This window comes from Falco cherrug, chromosome 9, assembly GCF_023634085.1.
Source record: "Falco cherrug isolate bFalChe1 chromosome 9, bFalChe1.pri, whole genome shotgun sequence".
Classification (NCBI taxonomy): domain Eukaryota; kingdom Metazoa; phylum Chordata; class Aves; order Falconiformes; family Falconidae; genus Falco; species Falco cherrug.
The window spans coordinates 57,634,799-57,659,828 of NC_073705.1; the positions used below are offsets into that span (position 1 = coordinate 57,634,799).

Here is a 25,030-nt window from a genome sequence, read left to right on the forward strand (position 1 = left end):
ATGCATGCAGACTTTTGTTATAGTGTGCCAGTGAGTTTCAGATTTTAACTAAATGTTGCATGGAAAAGAACCTCACAAAAAGTATCTTAAAAATATTTTAAATTTAAAAATGTAACTTTACAGACCAATCTGCCAGGAATTAGCTGTGTGTGGTTTTAACTAAGCTCTTGCATTTGTTTGAAATGAATTTTCATGTCAAAATTAAGAATCTTCTCCCATCTGAAACACAATGTAGAAATGTTTGTAATAAAAAGTCTAGAATTACTGAAATGGTGTTTCTCTCTAGGCAGCTCCACAGACCAAATGATGCACTGTAATGTAAGGTAAAAAAGAGATTACTTAGTGACTGACTCAGTTTATACCATGTAAACAATAGAATATCTGACATTGAATGTTATACACAGCTGCTGTAAGGCAGCCATTGTGCCACCATATGAATACATAATAATTTGATGATTTCTAATGTCTTTTTATATATAGTATCTATAGTTATCTGAAATTGACTCTTTTAAACATGCTACTTTACAAAAGCAAAACCCAACAGATTAAGCACCATATAACTATAGCAGAATATTTAATTCTGCCAGAGAAATAACGTACCAAGAATTTCTATGAAACAGCGTCTTTAAAACATTAAGCATGCCATTCAGCTCTCAAAGATGCATGCACGTGTGGTTAGCATTACAGGGCTGTATTATTACTTGCCTAATTCCTAATATACACCTCTTTACATTGATGTTTCTCTACAGTATCCTTTGCTGAGTTTGCAAAGAGGCAGCTCCATGCCACATTATGTAAGCTACTACACCAAGCAAAAGCACATGCTTGCAAGTACTGTGCCTCTGGAGCCTGGTGCAATATCCAGAACTGCAGGAAACTGAAGCAGGAGTTAACCTGCCATCCTTTAGGAGACTCAGAATCATAGAATCGTAGCACAGTGGGGGCTGGAAAGTCCCTCTGGAGCCCACCCAGTCCCACTCCCTGCTAGAGCAGGGTCCCCCAGAGCAGGCTGCACAGAGCCGCATCCAGGTGGGTTTTGAATGTCTCTGAGGAGACCCTGCAGTCTCACGGGGCAGCCCGTAAGACACACCACAAGACAACAAACCAACTCCTAAGGCCCCAGAAGAGAAGGCTCAGGACAAGCCACCCTGCTCTGTCCCGCAGCTCTGAGGCTAAGCCCCTTGGCCGGTACTGATGGAAAGGGCGTGCTCTCCAGTTTTGAGCACCTGAGACAAATCACAGGGCTTTGTGGGGCAAACCCTCAGCCCAGCAGAATCGACAGCAACATTAGTGCTGACTGGTACAACCTGACGGTGAGTTTATTTCATCGTCAACCTTTCTGTAACGACAAAAAGGAGAAATAAACTGAGCCTCTGGGGCTTCCTGATTATGATGATAACGACTAGTACCCGGGGCCACGCCCGTCCCAGCTAGGGGAGCGAGGCCCGGCGACAGGCCCACAGCCTCCGACAGGCCCCCCAGCCCAGCCTCCCCGGCAGGCGCCTGCAGCCCCCGCAAGCTGTTCCGCCGAGAGCGGCGACACGAGCGGGGCACGGCCCAGCCCGGAGGTGGGCGCCGGCCGCGCATGCGCTTGGCCGCCCCGCTCGACCGGAGGGGCGGCGGGCCGCCTCCCTTAGCGACGAGCTGACGCCATGTGCGGGGCCCGGGGCTTGCTGCTGGCCCTGCTGCTGACGCGGCTGGCCGCCTGGAGCCTCGGCACCCCGCCTGCAGCCGCCGATCCCGCCGCAGGGGCCACGCACCGGGCTACTCCGCGAAGCGGTCCCGCTCCGCCGCCGCGCCGCCACCGTTCCGCCGCCGGCGGCTTCCCCGCCCGCCTTCTGCCGCCCGGCGCCCGGCGCTTGCGCGACCCCGTGGCCGCCGCCCCGTCGCGCCGCTCCGGCGGCAGCAGGTGGGCAGGGAGCGGGTTGCCGGCACTGCCGCGGCTGGGCTGGGGCGGGCCGGGCGCCCAGCTGGAGCCGCCGTGCTGCCACGGCTCGGGGCCTGGGGCCCGCCTCATTCCGGGTGGGGGCCTGGCAGGGCTTCCCGGGGCAGCATCTCGATGGCCTAGGTCAGGGGCCCTCAAACTTTTTAAACAGGGGGCCGGCGCGCGGATGAAGTGGCAGGAAGTCATCTGCGGCTGCTTGGTTTCCCCCCCCCAGCCCCCGGCGGGGGGGGGCGGGGGGTTCTGTAAATACCGGGGGGCGGATTGAGGACCCTGGGGGGCCGTATCCGGCCCGCAGGCCGTAGTTTTAGGACCCCTGGCCTAGGTGAAGCAGGGCGCGGGTTGTCTGTGAGGAGGCTGTTGGCCTTGGGAACCGAGGGCGTCTTTCTAAGGGAAAAAAAACCAACTTTAATAGGCAGTTGGGAAGGCAGTTGTAGACTTGAGAGGCTGTCGGTGGGGATTTCAGCTGTCTGGAGAGTAAAATCTGTGGCCAAACCCTGTCTTTGCAGATGGCAGTTGTGAGGAGCACCAAGAGGAGCTCAGATATGCGGATGCTGCATTGCTCTACCACTTCTTGTTTCAGGGAGTTTCAGAGTGATTTCTAAATATACACATAGAGAGTATCCACAAAGTTACTACAATGATGAGAGGAGCTTTCTGTAATGGGTTATTAATGCAAATTGTACGATAACTTCCAAGCTGATGAAAGGAACACTGTGTCTTGTTGCTGTGTTGCTGGCATTTAGTAATATGAAGTATGAAATTCTGCAAGAATAGCCTTTTTTTAAGAGTTTCCTGGGTGCGGGGGCTTGTCTTGGCAGGTCTGTGAATCAAGTGTGCGTGGAAAAATCACTCATATTCAGAAGTAACACCCCTTATCCTACTGATACCATTGCTGTCCCTGGTGGACGTGATCTGCTGTTCTGTGTGCAGCTGGATAACTGTAAGTGACCTTTACCCCCCCCATGTATTTAATTCCTAGATTGCTTCTGCTTAGGGAATCTTTTTCTGAACTTACATATAGTTGTTTGGGCTGTTATAGTTCCATGGACCATAGTGGATTAGGATCCAGTCGCCCAAGACAGACACACAAAAAAGGACGTTGCAGTCACTTTAAGGGTGTCTTGCTAAAAGCAAACGGCCTTTATCAATTGCTTCTGTATTTGAGGTACTTCACTTAGTTTGCTACACTCAGAGCAGCAAATAAGGGTTGGTGTTTGAAATATAGCGCTATTAGCCTTTTCAGAAAGTTATTTCTTATCATATCTCAGATTCTTTATTTCATACACTTTTCATGCTTTTTTTTTCTGCTAGCAATGATTTTTCTCTAGTAATCACACACAGTCATAGAGTATGCCATTAACACTCTTTTCTGCTTTCCATACTGTACTTTGGTTGACTGGTTTGATGTCCAGCTCTCTGGCATTCATTGCAATTAACTGGGGTCTCACATCTGAGCACTCACTGTTTTTTCTTTTCAGTCTTTTGTCTGGGAGCCTTGATGCACAGTCCCATCTACTTCTGACCTAAATCTTGGAGTGTTTTAGGTTGGGTGGGGCTCAGGAGTTAACTGGTTAACAACTGGTCAAAGCAGGGTTAGCTTCCTATTATCTGTTCCTGCTTTCAGCTCTTCACAGATGTTGCCTGAATGTTTTGCATGCAAGGAAAAGGAACAATGAGAGCCTTGTAGTACATGGTATTGATAGTAATGCTAGAACTCCACCCATTCCAATATTCAGTAGGTCCCAGAGTAAAGATGAATTTTGATAAGGGCTTAACCACAGCTGAAAGTTCCATCAGGCTCCTGGGTATTTCAGCCTGTAACTTGTAAGTAGATAAATTATATCCTTCTCCTGCACCACCCACAGTATCACAAAAATGGGATTAGAAGGATTTTGAATTTGTGATCTCATCCAAAGGAAGAATCATCTGTGTCTGGACTGGCAGCACTAGATTTTTCTGGCCATTTAATATTTGGTCCCCATATCTACCACATGATTAGGCCCACTGAACAAGCCCTAGGCCTTTGATTGCACTTGTATGTTAGGTATAGCACACCTGAGAACAACAGAATTCACTGCTTGCATGGCCTTTTCTGTGCTTGTTGTTAGAAGAACATCTCAGGAAGACTTTATTTGGGATCACCTGAAGGATGGTAAACTTTTCAGACAGAAACAGCCTTCTCCCCTTTGGTCTTCCCCAAGGAAATACAGAAACACATAGGTACTCATCAGCTGATTTCAAAGATGGATGGCGACATGAGCTACCACTGCCGGAAGTATAATCAAGCCTGCTCCAGAGAGTCTCCTGGAAAAAGGCTAATGTGAACAGGCTCTGAACCTAATGAATTAGCATGCCCAGTAACAAAGAGATTGTGATGCACAAGCTGACTTCACCTCATTGAAACCATTGCTAGACCCCAAGTCCTTTTCCTCAGGGCTGCTTTCAATCCACTCTCTGCCCAGCCTGTATTTGTGCTTGGGATTGCCCCAACCCACATTCAGGACCTTGCATTTGGCCTCTGTTGAACTTCATGAGGCTTGCATGGGACCTCTCAAGCCTGTCAAGGTCCCCATGGATGGCATCCCTTCCTTCCAGTGTGTCAACCGCACCACACAGCTTGGTGGTGTTGGTAAACTTGCTGAGGGTGCACTCAATTCCAGCATCCGTGTGTCACGGTCCACTCAGTGGACTCATGATGGTTCGTTTACTATGATCTTGAAGTGCAAAAATCAAGGCGACCACACCAAGGGGTTATGCTTCAATCAAACAGCACAGTTTTATTGTTTGCCCATAAAGCGACATGCAATAGGTAGAAAGACAGAAAGTGAAGAAAAGATAAGTAAAAAGAAAAAGGAAAGAGGATTATAGCTACCACCACGGGTCCAAGGTGTCCCTATGGTCCCAGGTCCAGGCAGCGTCTTGCTGGTCCTTCCGATCGTCATGATCCTTGGTGGAGAAGATCTCCTAAAATCAGTTGCTAAAGAGTCCTCTTTTATGCCGAGCAATACACATTGCTTCTCCTCTGGCCCGTGGATTGCTGTCAGTCTCTGCCTTCTCGAACAAGGTTATCACGCATGTTCTGGTTTGTTGTAATGACAACAGTTGTTACGCAGCCTTATCGTAGTTGTTCCTTCCAGCGCCAGCTATCAGGGAGCAGTATCGGGGAGCAGTATAGTACTCCTCGTACCATGCAGTTCTCCTTCAGGGTCACTGGGTCTCAGTGTCCATGAGGACCACATTCCATCTCCAGGTCTCTGTTAGCAATGTTGAGACAATATTGTTCTCTTTAGACGACTCTTACACCGTGTTGTTGACAAAGATGTGAAATGGTGCCAGTCCCAGTTCTGACCACTGAAGGAATGCCACCCATCACTGGTCTCCACTTGGACATGGAGCTGTTGATCTCAACTTTTTGAGTGCCACCTTCCAGCCAATTCCTTATCCAAAGAGTAGTCCATCCATCAAATCCGGGTCTCTGCAATTTATGTCCTGCAGGACAACATCAAGTGCTTTGCACAAGTCCAAGTAGATGATGTCAGTTGCTCTTCCCTTATCCACCAGTGCTGTAACCCCATCGTAGGAGACCACCAAATTTGTCAGGTAAGATTTGCCCTTGGTGAATTTGCATTGGCTGTCACCAATCAACTCCTTATTTACCATGTACCTTAGTGTACTTTCAGGAGGATCTGCTCCGTGATCTTGCCAGGCACAGAGGTGAGACTGACGGGCCTGTAGTTCTCTGTGTCTTCCTTATTTACTTTTTTAAAAATGGGGGTTATGGCTCCCCTTTTCCAGTCCAGGAACTTCACCAGACTGCTGTGACTTATCAGATAATGATGGATAGTGGCTTAGCCCTTTATCTGGCCATTCCCTCAGGACCCACAGATGCATCTCATCAGGTCCCAGGGGCTTGTGCACCTTGAGGTTTCTTAGATGGTCTTGAACCTGATCTTCTACAGTGAGCGGTTCCTCATTCTCCCAGTCCCTGCCTTTGCCTTCTGTGGCTTGAGTACTTGCCGGTTTAAGACTGACATAAAAAAGGCATTCAGTACCTCAGCCTTCATGTCCCGAGTAGCCAGGTCTCCTGTTTCCTTCTGGAGAGGGCCCATGTTTTCCCTGGCCTGCCTTTTATCACTGATGCACCTATAGAAGATCAGTTCTTGGGGACAGTTGGAAATACTGGGTATTTTCAGGATACTTAAAGTACTTTAAAAGCATTCCTGTTTCACATACTAGCTCCTCAAGATAACAACTTTGTCTTTAGACTTTGCAGGACTGAGGATAATATTGCTACTATTTCCACTTCTAAATCAGTGGAGGAACTAATATGAGTGCATTTTAAAGTTACAAGAATCGTTATTCATGAGCCTGACTCCTGTTTTGTTTGGTTTTTTTAAAGAGTTTGTCTGGTTGCAGACAAATTGATTTGTCTGATAGTCTTCTTTGCCTTTTTCTACAAGATTAAATAGCCTTTAGGTAGCTAGTGTGCTTTCTTAAGCAAACAGACTGAACAAGAGTAAAGTTTTTCTCTGAAAACTTCAGCAGTTTGAATATCTTAAGTTTTGCTGCAGAAGGTCTTCTCTTCCAGTTTTCAGTCATATTTTGCATTACGTAATGTTGGTTATCTGCGTTTCCAAGTATTCAGCTTTGATAATAGAATAATGCATAAAGAATTGCATTCCAAAGAAAAGAAATGGTTGTGAGTGGAACAACTATCAATGTTTTCTTTTTCAGTCTAATGATTATACCCTCAAGTAACTAATAAGAAAGCTGCTTTGTGCACCTGTTTTTGTGAACCTTGTAGGAGCTTAATACTCATTTGGCCTTTATCTCCTTAAACGATTTAGCTGACTGCTTGACTAATGCTGTATTCTGATATAAAAAAGCTTTTATTTCTGGTTGCTGCTCTACATCTGAGGATCTGCTCAGCCCTTGAACAGTAGAATTATACTGAGACCTTAAGGTTGTGGGTTTTTTTCTCTACACACCCCCCAACTTACTAGACTACCTAAATTCTTTTTGGTACTGTAATCAAGGGTACTGTCACTCACTCCTGTAGTTGGTATGATCTGTAGTCCTCAAACCTTGTAAAACATTTTGTTTGGCTGTATCAGAAAGTTTATTGTTTGAACACGTCCATTAGGATGAGTCTACATAGTATGTCCCTAATAATTTACCATTTTATTAGTGTTTTAGCAGGAACGATTTAATTATAACATGGTAACCATACTGAATACCACTGGGTCAGGAGTGCATCACTGTGGGGTACCAATAGAAAGTCGTCTTTTTTTTCTTTTTTTTTCTTTTTTTTTAAGGATGACTATTGTCTATTCATACTTTTGAGTTTTGCCAGCCTTAATTATTTTTAATCCGTTTAGTGTTGCTCTTAGTGAACTCACATATTGGTAGTGTTTTGTCATTAAAATGTCACCTGTGTCTAATCTGGGCATTTTACAGAAATTAGAGCATATATTAAGGTAGTTCTCTTAAGCAGTTTTCATGCTGTTTGGGAAATCACATTTGTGTATTAACACCCGTTTCCCATGAAACAGTACAAACTAGTACTCACGGTATCATTCTGTTCATAGCTCATATTAGTCTGTTAGCAGTGTTACTATGGATTAATTAATATAAGGCTCTATCTAGTTCGTAATTACTGAAGTTGTTCCTTTAAAAATATTGGCACAATATTTACTTTTTCTATCTTTTCCAGTAATTTGATATTGTTGGATTTCTGCCCCCCCCTCTTTTCAACTTTAGCAAATCTGAACTATTTCCAACAGCCACAGGATATTAAAGAGTCTGATTTTTTGAAGTTCTTTGAGAAGTATGGCAGACACTCTTTCTTAGCACGATCACAAGTCCAGCCATCATTCTCGGCCTTTTACCGGGTGAGTTGAAGGAAAATAGCAATCAGTTTGCAGATACTCTTTTACTAAAGCTGTCTGTAATGAGGTCTAATGACAGCATATTGAAAGATTCTTACTTTTCTACCTGTGATCCATATTATCTCTCAGTTCTTTTCATTCCTTACTGTGTAAAAAGTTTGTGATTAGTTTTCTTGTATTTCAAAGTTTGGACAACACTTTAGACAAAACTGGATGTACACTAAGGAGAAGTATAAATTTGCCTCTGTGCCCTTGTATTTGGCCTTAGTATTCCAGAGTCACTTTGTCTGTGATTTCTCCAAATTGTCTTTTCAGACCGGAGATCCAATCCTAATCTACATTGATTCATCATCTGTACTGAGCACTCTTAGACAGCCAGTAAAAATGGGAGCCAGTGGACTTTGTCTTGATGGAAATCCTGCTGGTTAGTAAAGGGAGAAGAATTTCTCTAGGGTGGTTTGCTTCTGTTTTATCTGTTGTCATGTCTTAACTCAGGCTTCCTGGACAGTAAAAGCACAAGCTGTACTCGGATTTTTGCCAACTTGAGTAAGAGCTGCATTACTGACCCTGCCCTAGATGCTGCCTCCTACTACCGTGACTTCACTGTGCTGAAGGTGCATGTCATATTGCTTCCTTTTGCTCAACATTTTATTTGCTTGAGTTCCATTTGAAGTTGCCTTCCACTGCAACTTCAGCTAATGGGAAAACTAAAGGTCATCAGGTATGTCATCACTGATCTCCCGATTGTTAAGGCCTTCTTGCTGGAAAACCTGATAAAAATGTTATGTTTGGTGATAATCCCTCAATTCAAACTACTTTCCAATAAATTTCAGTTATTAACAGATTCTTAATGCATTTAACACATACTTAATTAACACTTCATAGTTCTAATGGTTTAATTAGAACACTCTCTCTTTTTAAAGACTGTTTATCGAAGTATTGCTATCTTGTTCCATGAACTTGATCAACCAAGCAATACATGTTCTTAGTAAAGAATGAAGATTTGTTTTACATGATAGATCTAAAATCATACTGAAGGCCAGTTATCAATATTAGCTTTATTTACATTCATAGATTGAATTCCATATCAATTTCTGCATTATTCATCCTGACAATAATTTCAAAAGAACCAATTTATTGTCCTGGATTCATGCTGGTCTTACTGAATGTTAATATGAAAATATCTCCTATCACCTTCTGGGATTTCTCTGGTGTTCCAAGAGTAAAAAAAAAAGCAGTGTAAATATTAAGGCTAATGATTCAGTTTACCCTTATGTGGGAAATGTTTTCTGTGGGTTACATCTGCAATTTCTAGATCACAAATTGATGACATTTTACACATCTGGAATAAACAAAGTAATTTTTTCATTGTAACATGTAGGCTGGTTTTAGTGATGGTTTCATTACTTTAGGCACTTGCAAACCCAGCAAATCAGTTGGTTTTTTGATGTTGTGCGTTGGCTTGTTTGTTTTCCCTAGGTCCCAATTAATGACACCATTGAGCAGTTCATGAAGGTCAGTCTCTCTTGCCAATGAAAATAATTTCTGCTTCTGAAATAAAAACATACCTGGAATCTTAGGCATTCATAGTAATGCCTGTGGGTTGGGAACATGGGAGAATGGGAGTGTTCTGTGAGATGAGATTTTTTTTTTAGATGTACTTTTAAATGAATGGGCATATATAGGGCTAGAGTCAGGGAGGTAGCTTGTTTTCTTAGAAAAATTTGGGCATCTGGAGCAGGGTGATGTGTCCACAGATCACAGCTACAGCAGGAACGGAAATCTGACTTGGATGTAAAAGCAGTGGAAAAGGGAAAGAAAGGCATGCTCCTTTGAAACAATTGCTAATTGTTAATATGCTTGCTGTCTCCAGGTAAAGGTCACTGCAATTGCACCACCTGGAGCTCCCCACATGGCAGGCAACACATGTAAAAATGTTGTTTCTGAGGTATCTGAACCTGCTTTCCTTTGGGCATCTCAACACGAGCTTCAAGTCATTGCCCTATTACTTGCCTCTGCATCTGATTTTTCTTTGAATTGGACTTTCAGGTGATCTATGAGATAGAATTCAGTGGCACACATGGGATTCAGAGTGTTTCTGTCCGGTTCAAAGTGAGCAACATCTCTGGGAACCTAGGATCCTCTCTGCAGCAGCACTTCACTTTGCATTTCTGGGTCAGTGCCTCCATCCTCACTGGGCTTTTAAAAGTTTGTAGTCTGTAGTTTGTGACCCAGTTTTGTACAGATCAGATGTGGAAAGATTAGAGCAGTGTCACTGTGGTATGGTAGTGCCAGAACCCTGGAACACAGGTGGTGGTCGAAGGAAGGAGGGGACACTGCTCTGGTCTCAGGTAAACCATGTTAGAAGAAAAATTCAGGCTCAGTTCAGGCGTGCAGTCTTGCGCTGCCCAAGTTTGAAGGGGCTGATTGTTATCATCTGACTATTTTTTGCTTTGTTTTGAATTGGTTTGGGGTTTTTTTGGTGGGAAGAGAGAGGGTGAGATCAGGGTCAGCACCATGGTCTTGTGAAGGGAAGGGCTGGAGCTGGTGCTGTATCTGAGGTGTTCAGCATTTGTGAACAAAGTTGCTAAATTTATTCCAGGTATTTATTTAACTATGCCTGTGCAGTGGGACTTCGGAGGGGGGGGCAATCTGGGACATACTTATGTGTGTTGAATTTCATGTAAACCTTGTCCCATAGAAGCAATGTGAAGTGGCATAAGTGATGACCTCAGGGGTTGGTAAGTGTGCAGTGCAACCTTGCTACAGTTATCCACAGAGGTTCTCCCCATAAAACAATTCAAAAGTGGAATCTGACACTCAGAATTGGGGTCAAGGCAGGGTTTGTTCTGCAAGTCATCCGTAGAATTACCCAGACCCAGACTGGTATGTTCACTTCCTTAGAGACAAATGTTGAGCAGTAAGAATTCATTGTCTCAAAACTGTCCTGGTAGTATCCACATTTCAAGGTACTGACAGTTTTTTACCTGCTGGACTGCAGATGAACTTGGTAGGTAAGAAAGAGGATTTGGAAACAAATAGTGGAGGTTTTAGTAGTGCATAATATTCAGTCATTCAAAAAACGGTTTACATTCACATTTTTGAGAATGTGAATTTGATCTTCTGAGATGAATGGATCTAATTCGTGCTACCGTTTTCCTTTCTTTCTTCCCTTTGCCTCTCTGTAGACCAGGACTCTTTCTCATGCGTTGCCTAGAAGTGGAAACCCTGGCTACATCACCGGAGCACCAGTGTTGGTTGCAAACAGTGGTGCCGTGCAGCATGTATCCTTTTTTCTCCTATCAAGTTTTATTTATCACTGGGTTTATTGACTTCTTGTACTTTACTGTCTGGACTTTTGAGAGTCTACCTGTGAGGGCATACCTCAGTATTACATCGCAGCCACCGGCAGGCCTTTTGGTCACAACTGACCTGTAGTCCTGTGGTAAGGATAAGGAGGAATGTGGGGTGAGAGGATTGTTAAACACAAGCTGGGTGTCCTGTATTGTCTGTTTATGCTTTTGTTTGGCTTCTTGACATGCAGTCCATCAGATGAGTGTTTTACGGAGCAAAGGTGATGGAAGTTGCTCACAGTTCCTCAGACACACAGTACAATTTGGAAGAAATATGAGGACAGGCTGCAAGCTCAGGTAACAACACACTGCAGTCACCCTTCCTGACACATTTGGAAGGTGTGGGGCCACTTAGCAAGTTTTATCATAGTCTCTCACGCACTGTTGTGGAGCCTAGGTCCTTCCATGAGGTTGCAAATGGGCCTCTACAGATCTTTCATATACTCCTAAGAGCACTTGAATGTCAGACAGGTGGTGGACCTCTAGAACAATCTGAACATTGTGAAGGTCTTCTGGGACATTTTGAGATTTTAGTCGGGCAACATATCTTGGGCAAGAGGAGAGTTTGTATTTGAGGAGCAAATTATAATGGAACCTTAAAAAGTGATTGTTTTGATCATTTGGATTATTCTTTTGTTGGTGACAGAGCAGGTATGTGACCACTGATGTGATAAGATCACTAAAGAGCTGTCAGTTTTCCTTATCGTGCGTTACCATGCCATGTTGTTCTTCTCCCCTCTCATTGCAGAGAGGATTGAAACTGCATCCATTTAATACCAATACTTCCATAATGAGTAGAAGAAATATTCATTACAAAGGAAGGATGTTGATAGTGGGTTTTTTTCTGTTCTGGAAATCACCTTGTCAAAGCTGATATTTTCTTATTTCCAGCCTGTCCCCAATACTGGAAGAAAGTAACTGTAGTTATATCCAGCAGAAGTTATACAAGGCTTTTCAGGGCATGAACAAAGCAGAGGACCTTGGTATAACTGGCAGTGCTCATTCAACGCAGGCAGAAGAGTGGACAACCATTCTGATTCAGAACTGCAGTGTACAGGTAATATGAATGCAAAAAGACCAGCTGTGAATATTTTTCCTTTCATATCTTTGTATTACCTTGGGGAAGCACGCGCATGGGAAAAAAGAACCAGATTATTCATCTGGGCTTATGTTCTCTGTGTTATGATCCACTGACTCTCACGGATGCCTGTAAGAAGTCGTTCATATGATTAGGATAATTACTAAAAAACCCTGAAAAAACAATCACCTGACAGATTTAATGTCTCTTGAATCCTGTTCCTGCTATTTAAATGAGCAAAAACAGTTCAATACTGAATCCAGCATTATATTACCTAGTTTTCTGACAGCCTTCTAAAACTAATAATACCGGGTTACTTCCTATTAATTTGATGCTTTTTATTATTATCAACATTTCTGATTTTCCAGTTTCGAGGGAAGTTTATATATTACCCAATAAGTGTAAAAGTTTGCAATCCAAGTACTTATGGAGGAGGGAAATTCTATTTTGATAATTATTAATCTGTCAGGATATGGCATATTAGAACACAAAATCCAAGTGGTAGAGCTGAGACAAATTCTGTTTGGATATAAGATAACAGTGAGATGGATACAACTCTAAAATAGGTGGCTGACCTGACCAGAAGTTGCAGGGTTAGTGCTGAAGTGACTGATTCAGGTTCTTGTGACCTATGCTATCAAAAATAATAGACTTTGAACATAATGGTCCTTTTTCACGTTTAGAGTACTATATTAAGATGTTTGAAGTATATTTTCTTTTCAGGCTGTAAATTGCACTTCCTGTTGCATGGTTCCTGTGACCCTGGAGATACAGATATTGTGGACTAAGGTGGGCCTCCTGTCCAACCCACAGGCTCAAATACTGGGTGCACAGTACTCTTATCAGTGTCAGCCCCTGAAGGTATGGAATTTTAAACCCCTCCCTCACACACAGAGGTAATTAAATAGGATTCACAGGTTATTTAAGAATCAAAGTATCAAATGGTCTTTATATTACTGAATGGAGATTTACTGAACTTTAGCAGTGGTCTGGCTGCAATGGCAAGGGTTTGTGTTTAACAGCTCCATAGAGGTGTTTTTATGGCTTCATCAGTACTGTTGCTCAATCACTTGTACAACTGGAAAAGGTACCTTCCTTCCAACACCAGCCCACCTTTTGTCACTTAAGGACTCAAACTGTAAACTTTCAATTATGCTCAGTAGAAAACTAGTTACAAACATTCAATAACTGCATGTTTATCTAGTTGTGTCTTAAAGCCTTGATTGATATGGAATTTGAGTTGATTTATATTTCACAGACTCCACAGCATGCTGATAATCTGTGCAAGAAGATATTTCTATTCCTATAGGGGTTCTTAAATCACCACCAGGTAGCTGAGGAAGAGGCTAATGCTGATGGCAGCAAATCTGACGAATTAGGGGAAAAGGTTTTAAGCCAGAAAGCAGGCTCCTAAAAGAAGATTACATGATGGAAACATTCAAGGTCAGGTTGGATGGGGCTCTGAGCAACCTGATCTAGTTGAAAATGTCCCTGCTCATTGCATTGGGGTTGGCCTAGGTGACCTTTAAAGGTTCCTTGCAACCCGAACTGATCTATGATTCTGTGAAGTCAGTAGGAAGATGGAGCTATCAGGTTCACAAAGGAGAATGGTCTTTTTCAAGCATATGTCAGTGGATCCCATTTTGGTGCAAGGCTAGATTCCTGATATCAGTCTTTTGGGCAGCTTGTATATTTTGAAGATGTATAATTCTCTGCAAGGGCTTCAGGAGGGGGAGCAGCTGACACCTGCCCCATGGCGTTCTCATGGCAGTGAGGTATGACATGGGAAGTGTCTGTCTGACCTGTTGCTACTCTTTGGACTTCAGACTTGGTCTAAATGAGATTTTACATCATTGTTTGGATGTGTCTCATGCTACCTCTTTGTCCTCCCTTCTTGCAACATACATAAAAGAACATGATAGGAAAATGTTCACCTTGTAAAATGTGTTGCCCTGGAGCAAACTGACACCACCGCCCCATGAAGATATTTTCTACATCTGACCTGTTAAGTGGCTCCATTAACAAAACTTCTGTCTGAGTAGGGAGGCTTGCATTCCTAGTAAAAGTGCAGGGTGCATAGCCCTCAGTAAGGATTAGCCAATCAAAAACTATGAGATTCAGATTTCATCAGCTTGAACAATGGATGCTAATTACTTTAGAGCTGTAAGGTGTATTGCAAAGCAAATTAAAAGAATGCAAGGTTTTGGCAGCAAGAAAAAAACACACTACTAAAATCAGTTTTGGCTTAATCAGTGGCAATCCACAAGTTAGGGTTGTTAGTAAACACATTTTAGTAGAGGTACCAGTCCGTACCATACTCAGCAGTGAAGAACTACAGCTCTTTGTAAGCATACCAGTGAGATCACAGATGCAGGCTGTATATTGCTTTACTTTTAAATTATGTCACTTCCCAGTTTTAGCCTACAGATTCTAATATTTTTATTTATATTTTTATATATATATATATATGTAAAGTGCCTATCACCATATTGATAAACATTCTTTGGAACCACTCTTGACAGCAGAGGTAAGAACAGGAGTCAGTCTGTTAGTACCTCAGCACTTCTGTTTCCAACCAATTATAAAAAAAAAAAAAAAAAGCCACAAGACTGCTGCCAGCCTGCCTGTGGTGTTTAATACTGCTACTCCATCAGGGTTGAGAACTAACTATTCTTTAGAGAAAAAAAACCCTTTTCCTTTAGACCACACTGTGTCACTGGAGAGTTGCCTTAGTGACTAAGGAGAAAACACAGAACCCAGGAAAGAGATCCCATTTTCTACACCCATCCACAATATCTGGTCACAGTAGTATTTGACCTTCCTGAAAATACAAGGCAGTCTTAAACGGTGTAGAGCTATACAGGAGCATGCTGGAAGTTGCTTCTGTCTGCCTTCTCCCAGCTGTTAATGAGGGGTTGTGTGAGAGGTTTTTTCCCCCACTAATATCCCCTGATTTTAAGACAGATTTTGAAGGTTCAGAGACAAAGCCAGAATTGTTTTGTGGCTTCTTGTTGACTAAGGCAATTGTGCCTACTGTGTGTTTACTCATTGATAGGAGAACTTACATCCATCAGGAGTGAAGGAGTAATTCTAATTGTGAGTGCTCAGCAGTGGCAATTTGTGACTGAGGAATGATCTGGCCTGGAGGGCAAGAAGGCCCAGCTGCAAGAAGGGGTTAAACTAGGTGAAAGCAGGAATGCCAGAGACAGACTCCTTGCAAGGGAGTGAGGTTTCCCTTGGTGATAAGATCAAGCCTTAACTTTGTCTTGTAGCCATTCTGTAGCAGAGCTGGGTGGGGGCACTGGGGTGGCTGGACCCAGGGCTTTGCTGAAGTGCCCCATGCTGACACTCAGGGATTGGTGCTGATGCAAGTGTAGGTACGGAATTTGCTCGTGACACATATTTGCAGACTCTGTGTAGAACCACGTTTTGTGGTAGGACTCTGTCCCATACATTGTTCATTACAATTTTATTTTATATTTAAGCACAAGTGTTTTTAATTTGCCTCAAGAGGTACCATGAAAATTCCCCATCAGGATTCTCAGTATTTTTCTCTTAAGAGAGAGTAATTGATTCTGTCTTGGGAGTTTTTTGAGTGCTTCCCGCACAACTTTGCTCTAAAGGCAATCTTGCAAATTGTTTCCAGGGAAGTGAATGAGGTGGTGATTTCACAGGTTGGGTTAAACCAGTGCAAGCACAGAAAGTATGCTGCCAGTAGATTCCCTCTCTTGAAGTTAGCATGCAGAGCTGTGAAGCTGGGGCAGGGAGTGAGGCTGCTCTTTTGGCAGCAGTGTGGTCTTAAATCACTCCAAGCTAGCCATGAAACTCCACATAGCTCAAGGAACAAGTGTATTTGTTGTCCTTCAGCATTCTGTTGAAACAGAAAGGAACTGGGGCCTTAGAAGTTCAGGCCCCTCTTACATCTTTACCAACTGACCTACCAATCTGTCTCCTTTCTGAAAACAGTATCCTAAAATGTGAGAAATAAATTCATTGCTGTATTGGCTCCCTGCTTTATTTTACTGATATTTTGAAGGGATCAAATCTTGTGGCAGTCCTGTCTGTTTCTGGCAACAATCACCTGTTCAGAGGGCCAGGTGATCTCATCTTACATAAATTAATAAATTTTGTACAAAAATAAAGCTACATTTTCTTCTGTTTGTATTATCAACTATCTGATATGTCTGTCTTCTGCATAAAAGATTTACTCCGGCAGAACTTGAGTCACTGCTTCCATTCTGGAGATCTGTAATATATGATGCACAATAGCTACTGTGTCCTCAATTTACCTGCTAAGTATCAATTTTGGGAAAGAGGAGTTACTCCCCTGAAAAAATGTATCTGGAACACTTAACTCCTGCCATCCTAGAGACATCTTGCTTGCCAGTTATGTACAGTGGGTCTCCATTAGCAAATCGAGGAGGGATGTATCTTTTGTATTAAGCTTCCTAAACCTTTTATGCTTTCCTCTTTTTGCAGTTCCTAAGCACAAGCACGGTACCTTTGACAACTGTCATTACCTTCACTGACATGACTGAATGGCCAGAACCTCCACGAGGTCAGCCCCAAGTGCACTGGAAACTCCCATTTGACATCTTTTTCCTATTCAAGGTGGCAGTGAATTTGGAAAGAAGTTATAGAGGTGATCTGGTGGGCTATTTTTTGTTGATTCTAATAATAACTAGCATTCTCTGCTTTTGAAAAGTCAAATAGATGGAGCCCATACTTAAAAGTTCGGTAAATGAATTGATACATTCAGAATATGTTTCAGATCATAGTCTTTTCTCCTCAGGTTCTTACACTATTCCTATAATATCCATGTGCCTTCTGTTCTTGGCTGAAACCACATGACTAGCTTCTGTCCTGTGTCCTCTCATGCCCCTATTCTCCATATGCACCACCTGCAAACCTCACTGTAGTGAAACACTTGAGAGATGGAGGGGTCAAGAGACATTAGGTTATACAGGAACGAAGAGGAGGATGTGAAAATGAATATTGCATGTTCCCAGAAACCAAGAGTGCTTTTTAAACCAAGGGGGTATGGAGAGAGAAGCAGAGTTCAATCCAAACATTTTGGGGCTGCATTCAGTCATCTTCCTGTTGGAGAAGCATCTGATTTTTCTACATGGAACTAACTGAACATTTAAAATACAGGAGCCAACATTTAAAATACAGGAGCCCTCCCAGGCAGCCTGAATTATTATTTTATGAATAGACATGTCTGCCAGTCACCTGTTATGTGGCAACCATGCCTCTCTGACAGTTTTTGACTCTTCTATGTTTTTTCAAATACAGATATTCAATTGAAGTTTTTGTGTTTTAATTGGTTTACATTAGCAATTGTGTTGCACAAAGCAAAGTCATTGTAGATGTCCCATCCTGTGAAATATAATTGAATTTTAGTTGTTTGTCAAGACAACTTCTTTCCTGATCTTTTTTCTTCTTGAAGAAACAGGCCTGAATATGGGTTTTCCTAGATCAGAAACATTCTCTTGAAGCTCGAGATAGGAACTGGACTGATAATGATAGCCCCTGAAAGCTAGGTGGCACATCAGAGAGCTGTGAACAGTCCTAAAGAAAAAAAACTAATTAGGAAGAATTTGTAGATACATTACGAGACTGAAGCTTCCTGCAATACCTTACCCCTAGCTCAATCTCTGGGACCAAAACGTAAGTTTATTGGTTTTGAAGTTGAAGGTGATCTGATTATCTACTGTGCCCCACTGCATCACACAGGCTAAGGAAATCCGCTCAATCATTCCATGAAGTTTTTGGACAACAGTATATTTTTTTAGCAAGGGATTTGTTATTTACCCTAAATTCTTCAGATTATGGAAAAATCTGTCCCATCTAATGGGCAAGAAAATCAGAGAAGTCTGGCCCACCTTTAACAAAATGTGTTTGTTGATTTTGTATGTATACTGTGTATAGCAACTTTGCTGCTCTTTTTCATTGCAAACTTAAACAGAAGAGTGTAAAAATAAACTGAAGAACTTGTAATTAGTCAAGATATCAGAGGAGATAACCTGAATTAAACAAAACCGTGTCCCATCTAATACATGCAGTTTATGCGATAACTTCACATATTTAAGTTTCAGATTGTTTGTGTGGTTTACGAGCTTGGAAACAATTCCATGCAAGTGTCTGCTGCTTCCATTGCTTCTGATTCTGGGGCAGCCCATAAAAGCCAGTCTGAACACGTGTGCATTCCAGTGTTACCTATGGCTGCTGGTACCAGTACAGCAACAAGCTTTGATTTTAGATATATGTGGCTTCTCAGCTGTGCCTGTAATATGTTTGCAAAGCTTTTAGCAAAACACATTTGTAGCATATGTCACGTGTCCTCCCATGCTCCTAATTTGTGGAATCCAGGAAATCAGAGGTGTCAGTAATTGACTCAATCAGAGTTAGCTGGAGAAACTTGCCAGACATCATGTTGCCAAATGTGTGAGGATATGGCTTGAATGAAAAGGATCTGGCATCTCTTGTTTTCTGCATTATTGTGATAATCCAGTTTGGTGACTACAGAGATTCTTTTATTCTATGAGCTGCAAATATATGGAAGCGCTATAAGAATGCATCACCTTACTATTGTAATTCTCTGTCATATCCCTAACCTCCAACATGTCATATTTTCTAGCACGCATGTGACTCCTCTGACATTTCCTCATTGCAGGGAATGTAGCTGGAGAGAGCCTTGTCCATAGCCTGGTCTAGCCTGACTTAAGACACATTCATTTCTAGCCGTGCCATACCACATGGATGTGGGTTTGGAATCTGCAGTTTCCTATGACAGTTTATTTCAGCATCTGCTTTGTCATGTTAAGGTTTTCCCCACTGCACTGAAATGGCCTCTGTTACAATTGGCTGTCAAGCAATAATACGACAATGTCACACACAAAGCAGACTAGTATGTCAAGATATATAGAATGGGGTATTTATACTCCATGTCAAGGGGCTGAGACAGTGCTGCGTAATTCCTCTGCTGCCAGCATTCTATCTAGAACTATCTTTCCAGTGTGTCCAGTTTTGAGGTTGTAAGTCTATGTTTACACTGTGAGTGAAGGATGCAATTTTTGGGTTACAAAGTAGGAGCAGAGTTACAAGAAGTTAATGAAGTGCACTGTTGGTAGCGATGTGGGTTAGGCTGCCCACCCAGCTCTTAAAATCTCTCTATGGGGTTGTCAGATCACTGTTACACTAGAAGCCGATAGTATGTGTTTTCGTTCTCACTACCTGAAAGAGCACCATGTTGGAGTACTACTTTTATTATAGGTTCTTTCCCCCCAACTCAGCCAACAGAAATAGCGAGAATGTGATTTTCTGAAATGTTCTGAGATTATTTGCCTCTTCTATAATGCAAGAATATACATAAAACGCAAAGGAAAAGTTAAAAAAGACATCTTAAAAATTTCTGTAAGTTCCTTAGTGTGCTTCTGCTTTCTTCAGGGACTGAGTATTTGAGCCACCTTTAAATTTGTTTGCCAAGTTGCAGCGACTGTTTAGCACTGTAGGGTTTGTAGGGAAAGGAGAGGTGGCTTACTTTCTGTGCTCACCATACTTGCCCTCTTCATCTGGCTCAACTGACTTTCCCAGTGTGCCACTGGGTGTCCATCTAGCTTAGTAACTAATGGTAAGAATACATAAACGTGATCTGTGACACGGCTGCAGTTTTCCTTACAAGATCACGTATGACACCCCCGTGGCACAGCACTCGCTGGGTCACTAACGCCTATTGTCAGAGGGACCCCGGGCCTGCAGGTTTTCCTAGAAAGCCCCTTTCCCTCTGGCGCTGCTTCACATCCACCCCCGCTGGCGTCCGAGGCCGCCTGACATCGCTGCCGGCAGTGAGCGTGGGCGGGGGGCTGCCGGGGCGGGGAGGCGGCCGGGGCAGGGGGGTGCCGGGGCGGGTGTTACCCCCGGCGGGAGCACGCGCAGGCTGCGACGGGAGGAGACAGTCAGTGCGCGAGAAATCCCTCCATGTCCGCCTCGGCACAGCGAAGAGCCCCGCGGGGCAGCAGAAAGATGTAACGGCGTGCAGCCGCGGGTGGAGAGGGGCCGGGCGCAGGGAGCGGAGCGGAGGCAGCGGGGCCGGGGCAGCTCGGCTACAAAACAACCCGACCCCCGGCTCTCCTTGCAGCCGGACCCGGGCAAAACCCGCCGCTGCCGAAGCTGGCGTCACGCTATCGTGATCAAACCCGGCTGCACCACAGCGCTTCTGCCGCCGCTCTGCGGGCCCGCTCCACGGAGCGCGGGCCCACCCGAGCGCCTTCCAGCCCCGGCCCTGGCCCTGGCCGAGGCGGGCTGGGGCTGGCGCTGGCGCTGGGGCCGGAGGCGCCGTGAAGCGGTGGGCGGGCGCGGCCCCGGGCGGAGGCGCCGTGCCGGCGGGTGGGTGCCCGCTGTGGTGGCGAGCTGTGCCTGGGGGCGGAGGAGCGGGCCGGGCGGCGCCCGTGCAGTCGCGGCGGGGCCGAGGGCCGAGGGCGGTGACCGGCTCGGCCGCCGTGGCGGAGCGTACCCGCCCCCGCCGCGCAGCGCGGAGCTGGGGCGCCGCGGGGCGGCGGGGCAGGTGCTGCCGGCTGCCCGCCCGCGAGTGGGGGCTGGGCGCGGCTGCTATGTTGCTCGCAGCAGAGGAACGAGGGCTCCGCAGGAAAGAGCCAAACCCGAGCCTTTGAGCCCTAAAACTGTAGAGGTGCGGTGCCTGTTCGTCTGGCCCTCACAAGCTTTCCACAGCCTTGTAGAATTTGGCTCGGATTTCTGGATGGTTACAGAGCATTGCTGCTGCGTGGAGTTTCTGGCAGAGTGAAACTGCAGTTTCGACCTTGCAAGCACTAGACTAATTGATAAGAGCTGCATCAGGCTTTGTTCTTCTGGAGCTTTCTGACAGCAGAGCTGTTGCCCCTCTTGAGACTTCTTTTTGCTTGTTCGTCTCTTGTACCTGCTTACAAGATTGCTACATGCCCAAAGAAAATGCTTAAACCCTCCTGACACTTGCGTGCCATGTAAAAGTTATTATCTAGGTTTTGACCTGGCTCTCGGTGATAAGCCTGTGTTTCCCCACAGGAGATGTAACAGGATCAGATTAGAATTTTCGTTTAAGAAACCTTATAGCTCTCTGAAAGAAGTAATAAAACTGTAGATAAAGGAGACCTAATGGCAACGCATACATAGTTTTCCAAAAGCCTTCAGCAAGTGTCTCTGTACTATGAAGTCAAGAACAGTTTTATTTTCTTAAATGGAAAATAGCTAAACCCCTGCCATAAATGCTTATACTTGTGCTGACTCTGTATTCTAAAAAACTACGGACACTTGGAAGTGTTTACCTTCTTTATCTTCTCAGATTTGCTGTTGATGACACTGAGAAGCAATTTATAAAGGGTTAAAATAAAGTTTTCTTCTTTCCTGTTCTCTATCATCTATATTTATATTTATTCACTTTAGAAAGTATGTTTCATATTCTGTATTTATGTCAGTGAATAATTTTTGTTTGTTAATTGCTTTACTGATTTGTTGGTTTGTTTGCTGTACTACATTCCTTTTCTAAGCTACTCTTCGCCAGGGTTGTTATATGTGTATTCAATAGCAGAGTGAGCATCTCTCAGGCTTAGCTTCAGTAATTTTTTAAGCTGCTCTTCTTGCATGTTGTGTTAGTAGGAATATGAAAGCAATGGTATTTTTATGTTTTTCTGCAGCATCCCTGGAAGATCTGATAGACACTGTGGGTGGTACCTATTCTGAAAAGTCTGTTCATGGTGTAGCAGAAGTCAAAAAGCAAATAGAATGGTGCAAATTACCAGGTAAGGAATGAAGTTCAGAATAAAAGATCATATCATACCACTATATAAATCCTTGCTTCATCCAAACTTGAGTACTCCATGCAGTTCTGGACTCTGCCTTGGATAATATGCTGTACTCTGTTTAGGATAATCAGGGAGGCGGAGGAAGAGTAATGGAGATGATTGTATGTATGAAATAGTCTCGATACAAGGAAATCAAGAGCATCCTGTACCGATTTATTAGTGGTAGTGTAGTCTAAGGAGTTGCTGTGCTTCTCTCTTGCTGATGCGGGTACTCGCGTGATTGTGTAGACAGGTGGGTCAGTTGGTCTCTGACCAGAATGTTACCATGGCCAAGCTGTTTTTCAGAGTGGGGTGGGAACGGCAACTTTGAGCAGGAGGGATGGCAAAACTGGTACGCCTCTGGTGCTAGAATTGTTTAGGGACAGCTTAAGCATCACAGCAGAGGGAGGAAGGAGGAGGTGGGTGTGCTACATGTCTGTAAAATCAGGAGTGGTATGGAGAAGGTGGATAGCCCCAGAGCCACGCAAAGCTGGAGACCAGGAGAGTATTCAGGTAGTTTTAATTGCTTTCTTGTCCTGCCGATGTACTTTATCTTGAGATCTGACAGACTGCTGTTCAACTATGTTTTATTTTATTTCTTGCTTTCCCCATTAGGGTTTGGGTGCCAACTTACCCTTTATAGAAACGGAATGCCATCTTGTTTCTCCCCAACCCCAAAAGAAGAGGGAAACACATTGTGAGGGCAGAGAATAAAAAGGAAAAGTAGGTAAAGACAAATGGCTTAAAAATGAGAAACTGGAGGGAATGCTGAGCTGAGCCCACACAGTTCCCTGATGCTGATGAATGCTGTTTTGAGTGGTGCTCTTGGAAAAATGATAGAATAGCGGCTTAGAAACATAACTACAGTTGGTGAATATTCCCTGCTTTTTCTTAGGAAGTTGTGGCTGGCTGGCCTAACCATTGCCAGAAGGCAGTTACTCAAGGGGTTCCACTTGTGAGGATTTGGTTACAGAGGGTATGAATTAAAAAGAATTGGTAGAGCAAGAAGTTTCTGTGAGAGGTTCTGGAAGAGAGGCTGACACCCAGGGTACTAAATGTCAAAGTTAGTCTTTTTCCTAAAATATTAAACAAGAGTGCTGACTTCAGTCTACATTTTTCAGACTTCTTTTCATTCTGTCCTTGCATTTGCCTGGCAACAGTTTCTCCTGGATGTGAACACATGTCCAGGTACATGATTTGCATCTTGTTGCTTAGTGGCACTGTTGTCACTCTGCTAACCATAGCTATTGCAAAATTTTATTCAAAATCCATTGCTTTTTCCTGAATGATCTTTGGCACTCGTGCAGCCTTCATTTGATGGCTATAGGGAAACTGGAGCAGAATGGGAATGCTGCTTCTGTTGTCTTTATCCTTAACAGCGCGTGGAACCTGATGTTTTGCTTCTCAGTGTTGAAGTGCTACACGTGGTAGGACAAAGTAGCCAGATTTGATCCAGACAAAGTAGAGCAATGATGTTAGGAGGAAGGAAATGCTTGAAAGGTGCTGCCTAACCCTATTTTGAGGTTTCTTAGTGAGGACTAGTGCTTGATTAAATTAACCTGTGTTCTTATGTGCCTCAGTAATTTTGATTAAAGCTGCTACTCTGACTTTTTTAAAATTTTTATTCTTTAAAATGACGTGAGAAAAAAAGTCTTTGCGCAGAGATACGCCTGTATTAGTTGCAGTTGTGTCTAGGCTGAAGGTGGATTGTAACATGTCTGCATACACAGATTCTTAACACTATCAGGATGGTCCCATGCTTTTTCTTGAAGATGGCACTTTCTTTAAAACTAGTTAAGGGTAATGAACACCTTCTGTTCAGAACACCTTGTGGATCTGAAATCACAGTTTTCCATTGCTCACTTCCTACTATGCTTGCTATGCATACTTACTGAAGTAAGTAACTGCTGACCAGGTAGGAAATCTAGGATTCCTTGCCACTAACCAGCATCCTTCTGTAAAAACTACTGGTGTGATGTGGCAAATGAAAGTGCTGCTTTATTTTTTGTTCATTTTCTCTGACTAATTCTTCCTCTCTTTCAGTGTCTGTAAAACAAAAGCAGCTCCTCAGTATCTGCAGGGGTTGAAAGGAGCTTTTTATTTGAAAGCACAGTTCAAAGAAGTTGCATGTGCTAAAACTTACTTTAGGTAAGCCTAAAATCAGAGTATTCATGTTTCTTATTAGCTGTTTAAAAATAAAAATGAAATTTTGGCTTAGCATGAAAAATCAGCTGCTGTGATATATCTTTAATCACTGGGGGTTTTTTTGTGAGTGACTGACTGACCAACATACTGGTTTTGGCATTGTGTTTATTCTGCAATTATACATGTCAGATTTATCTTTGCTAATACTTGGAGTGGGGAGGAGGGGAGGGCAGGGCTTGTGTGCTATGATGATTAAAAAAATTCCGCTTTTGGTGGAGATCTCCAGATAGTCTTCTAACAACGTGATGACCTTATATTTATTTTGAGGGTTTTTTCCTGGGTTGGTTTGTTTTCCTTCATGTGGAGATAGTGAAATCTTAATGTCAGATAATTGTGAGTTGGGTCTTTTATTACTTCTTGAAACACTGAGATTTTTGCAAGTGTTTTGAACTTTACCCCCACCACTTGAATATTGTTCACTCTTCATGAGGTTTTCTCCAGTCATGAACCTTTCAGAGAAGATTGTTTCCTGATCCCAGAAGGTGATGTGTTAAAGACTTTAAAAAAAAGAACCAAACAAAAATATCCCACAAAACAAACAAAACCCCCATGTACTGTCTTGTAACGACATGAGTATTAGTGCTGTTGGAATTTGTTTGAATTCTAATAGGAATATAACAGTGGTAAAATAGGTATAGCCAGAAGACAGTATAACTAGTATCCGAGTTGAATTGAGGAATTACTATGAATTTTGTAGTGGTTTTGAAGATGAGAAACTAGATTTA

The 25,030-nt window shown here is 43.4% G+C and overlaps 3 protein-coding genes across 5 annotated transcripts in view; 2 read left to right on the top strand and 1 right to left on the bottom strand.

Annotated features, from left to right (window-relative positions):
* Positions 1-25,030, bottom strand: part of LOC129736760 (endoplasmic reticulum-Golgi intermediate compartment protein 3-like) — an 82,406-nt gene that overhangs the window by 4,521 nt on the left and 52,855 nt on the right. The gene's annotated exons all lie outside the window — the stretch shown is intronic.
* Positions 1,482-24,095, top strand: TCTN3 (tectonic family member 3). 3 transcript variants are annotated; one of them, XM_055719876.1, is made up of 15 exons: positions 1,482-1,909; positions 2,764-2,885; positions 7,706-7,836; positions 8,149-8,257; positions 8,329-8,447; positions 9,313-9,348; positions 9,707-9,781; positions 9,883-10,008; positions 11,022-11,117; positions 11,386-11,483; positions 12,078-12,243; positions 12,988-13,125; positions 16,744-16,906; positions 21,954-22,058; positions 23,222-24,095. In XM_055719876.1, exons 1-15 carry the CDS (start codon positions 1,653-1,655, stop codon positions 23,383-23,385), a joined length of 1,905 nt encoding a protein of 634 aa, XP_055575851.1. In that variant the 5' UTR covers positions 1,482-1,652; the 3' UTR covers positions 23,386-24,095. The 3 variants fall into 3 exon arrangements, with proteins under 3 accessions (XP_055575851.1, XP_055575852.1, XP_055575853.1); XM_055719877.1 differs by lacking the exon at positions 23,222-24,095 and adding an exon at positions 22,716-23,152 and having other exon boundaries at positions 1,487-1,909; XM_055719878.1 differs by lacking the exons at positions 21,954-22,058; positions 23,222-24,095 and having other exon boundaries at positions 1,520-1,909; positions 16,744-18,346.
* The window catches only part of ALDH18A1 (aldehyde dehydrogenase 18 family member A1), a 36,495-nt gene continuing 35,647 nt past the window's right edge, over positions 24,183-25,030 (top strand). The window contains exon 1 of the mRNA XM_014279750.3: positions 24,183-24,248. The gene's annotated coding sequence lies outside the window, so the exon portion shown is untranslated. The remainder of the gene's footprint in view (positions 24,249-25,030) is intronic.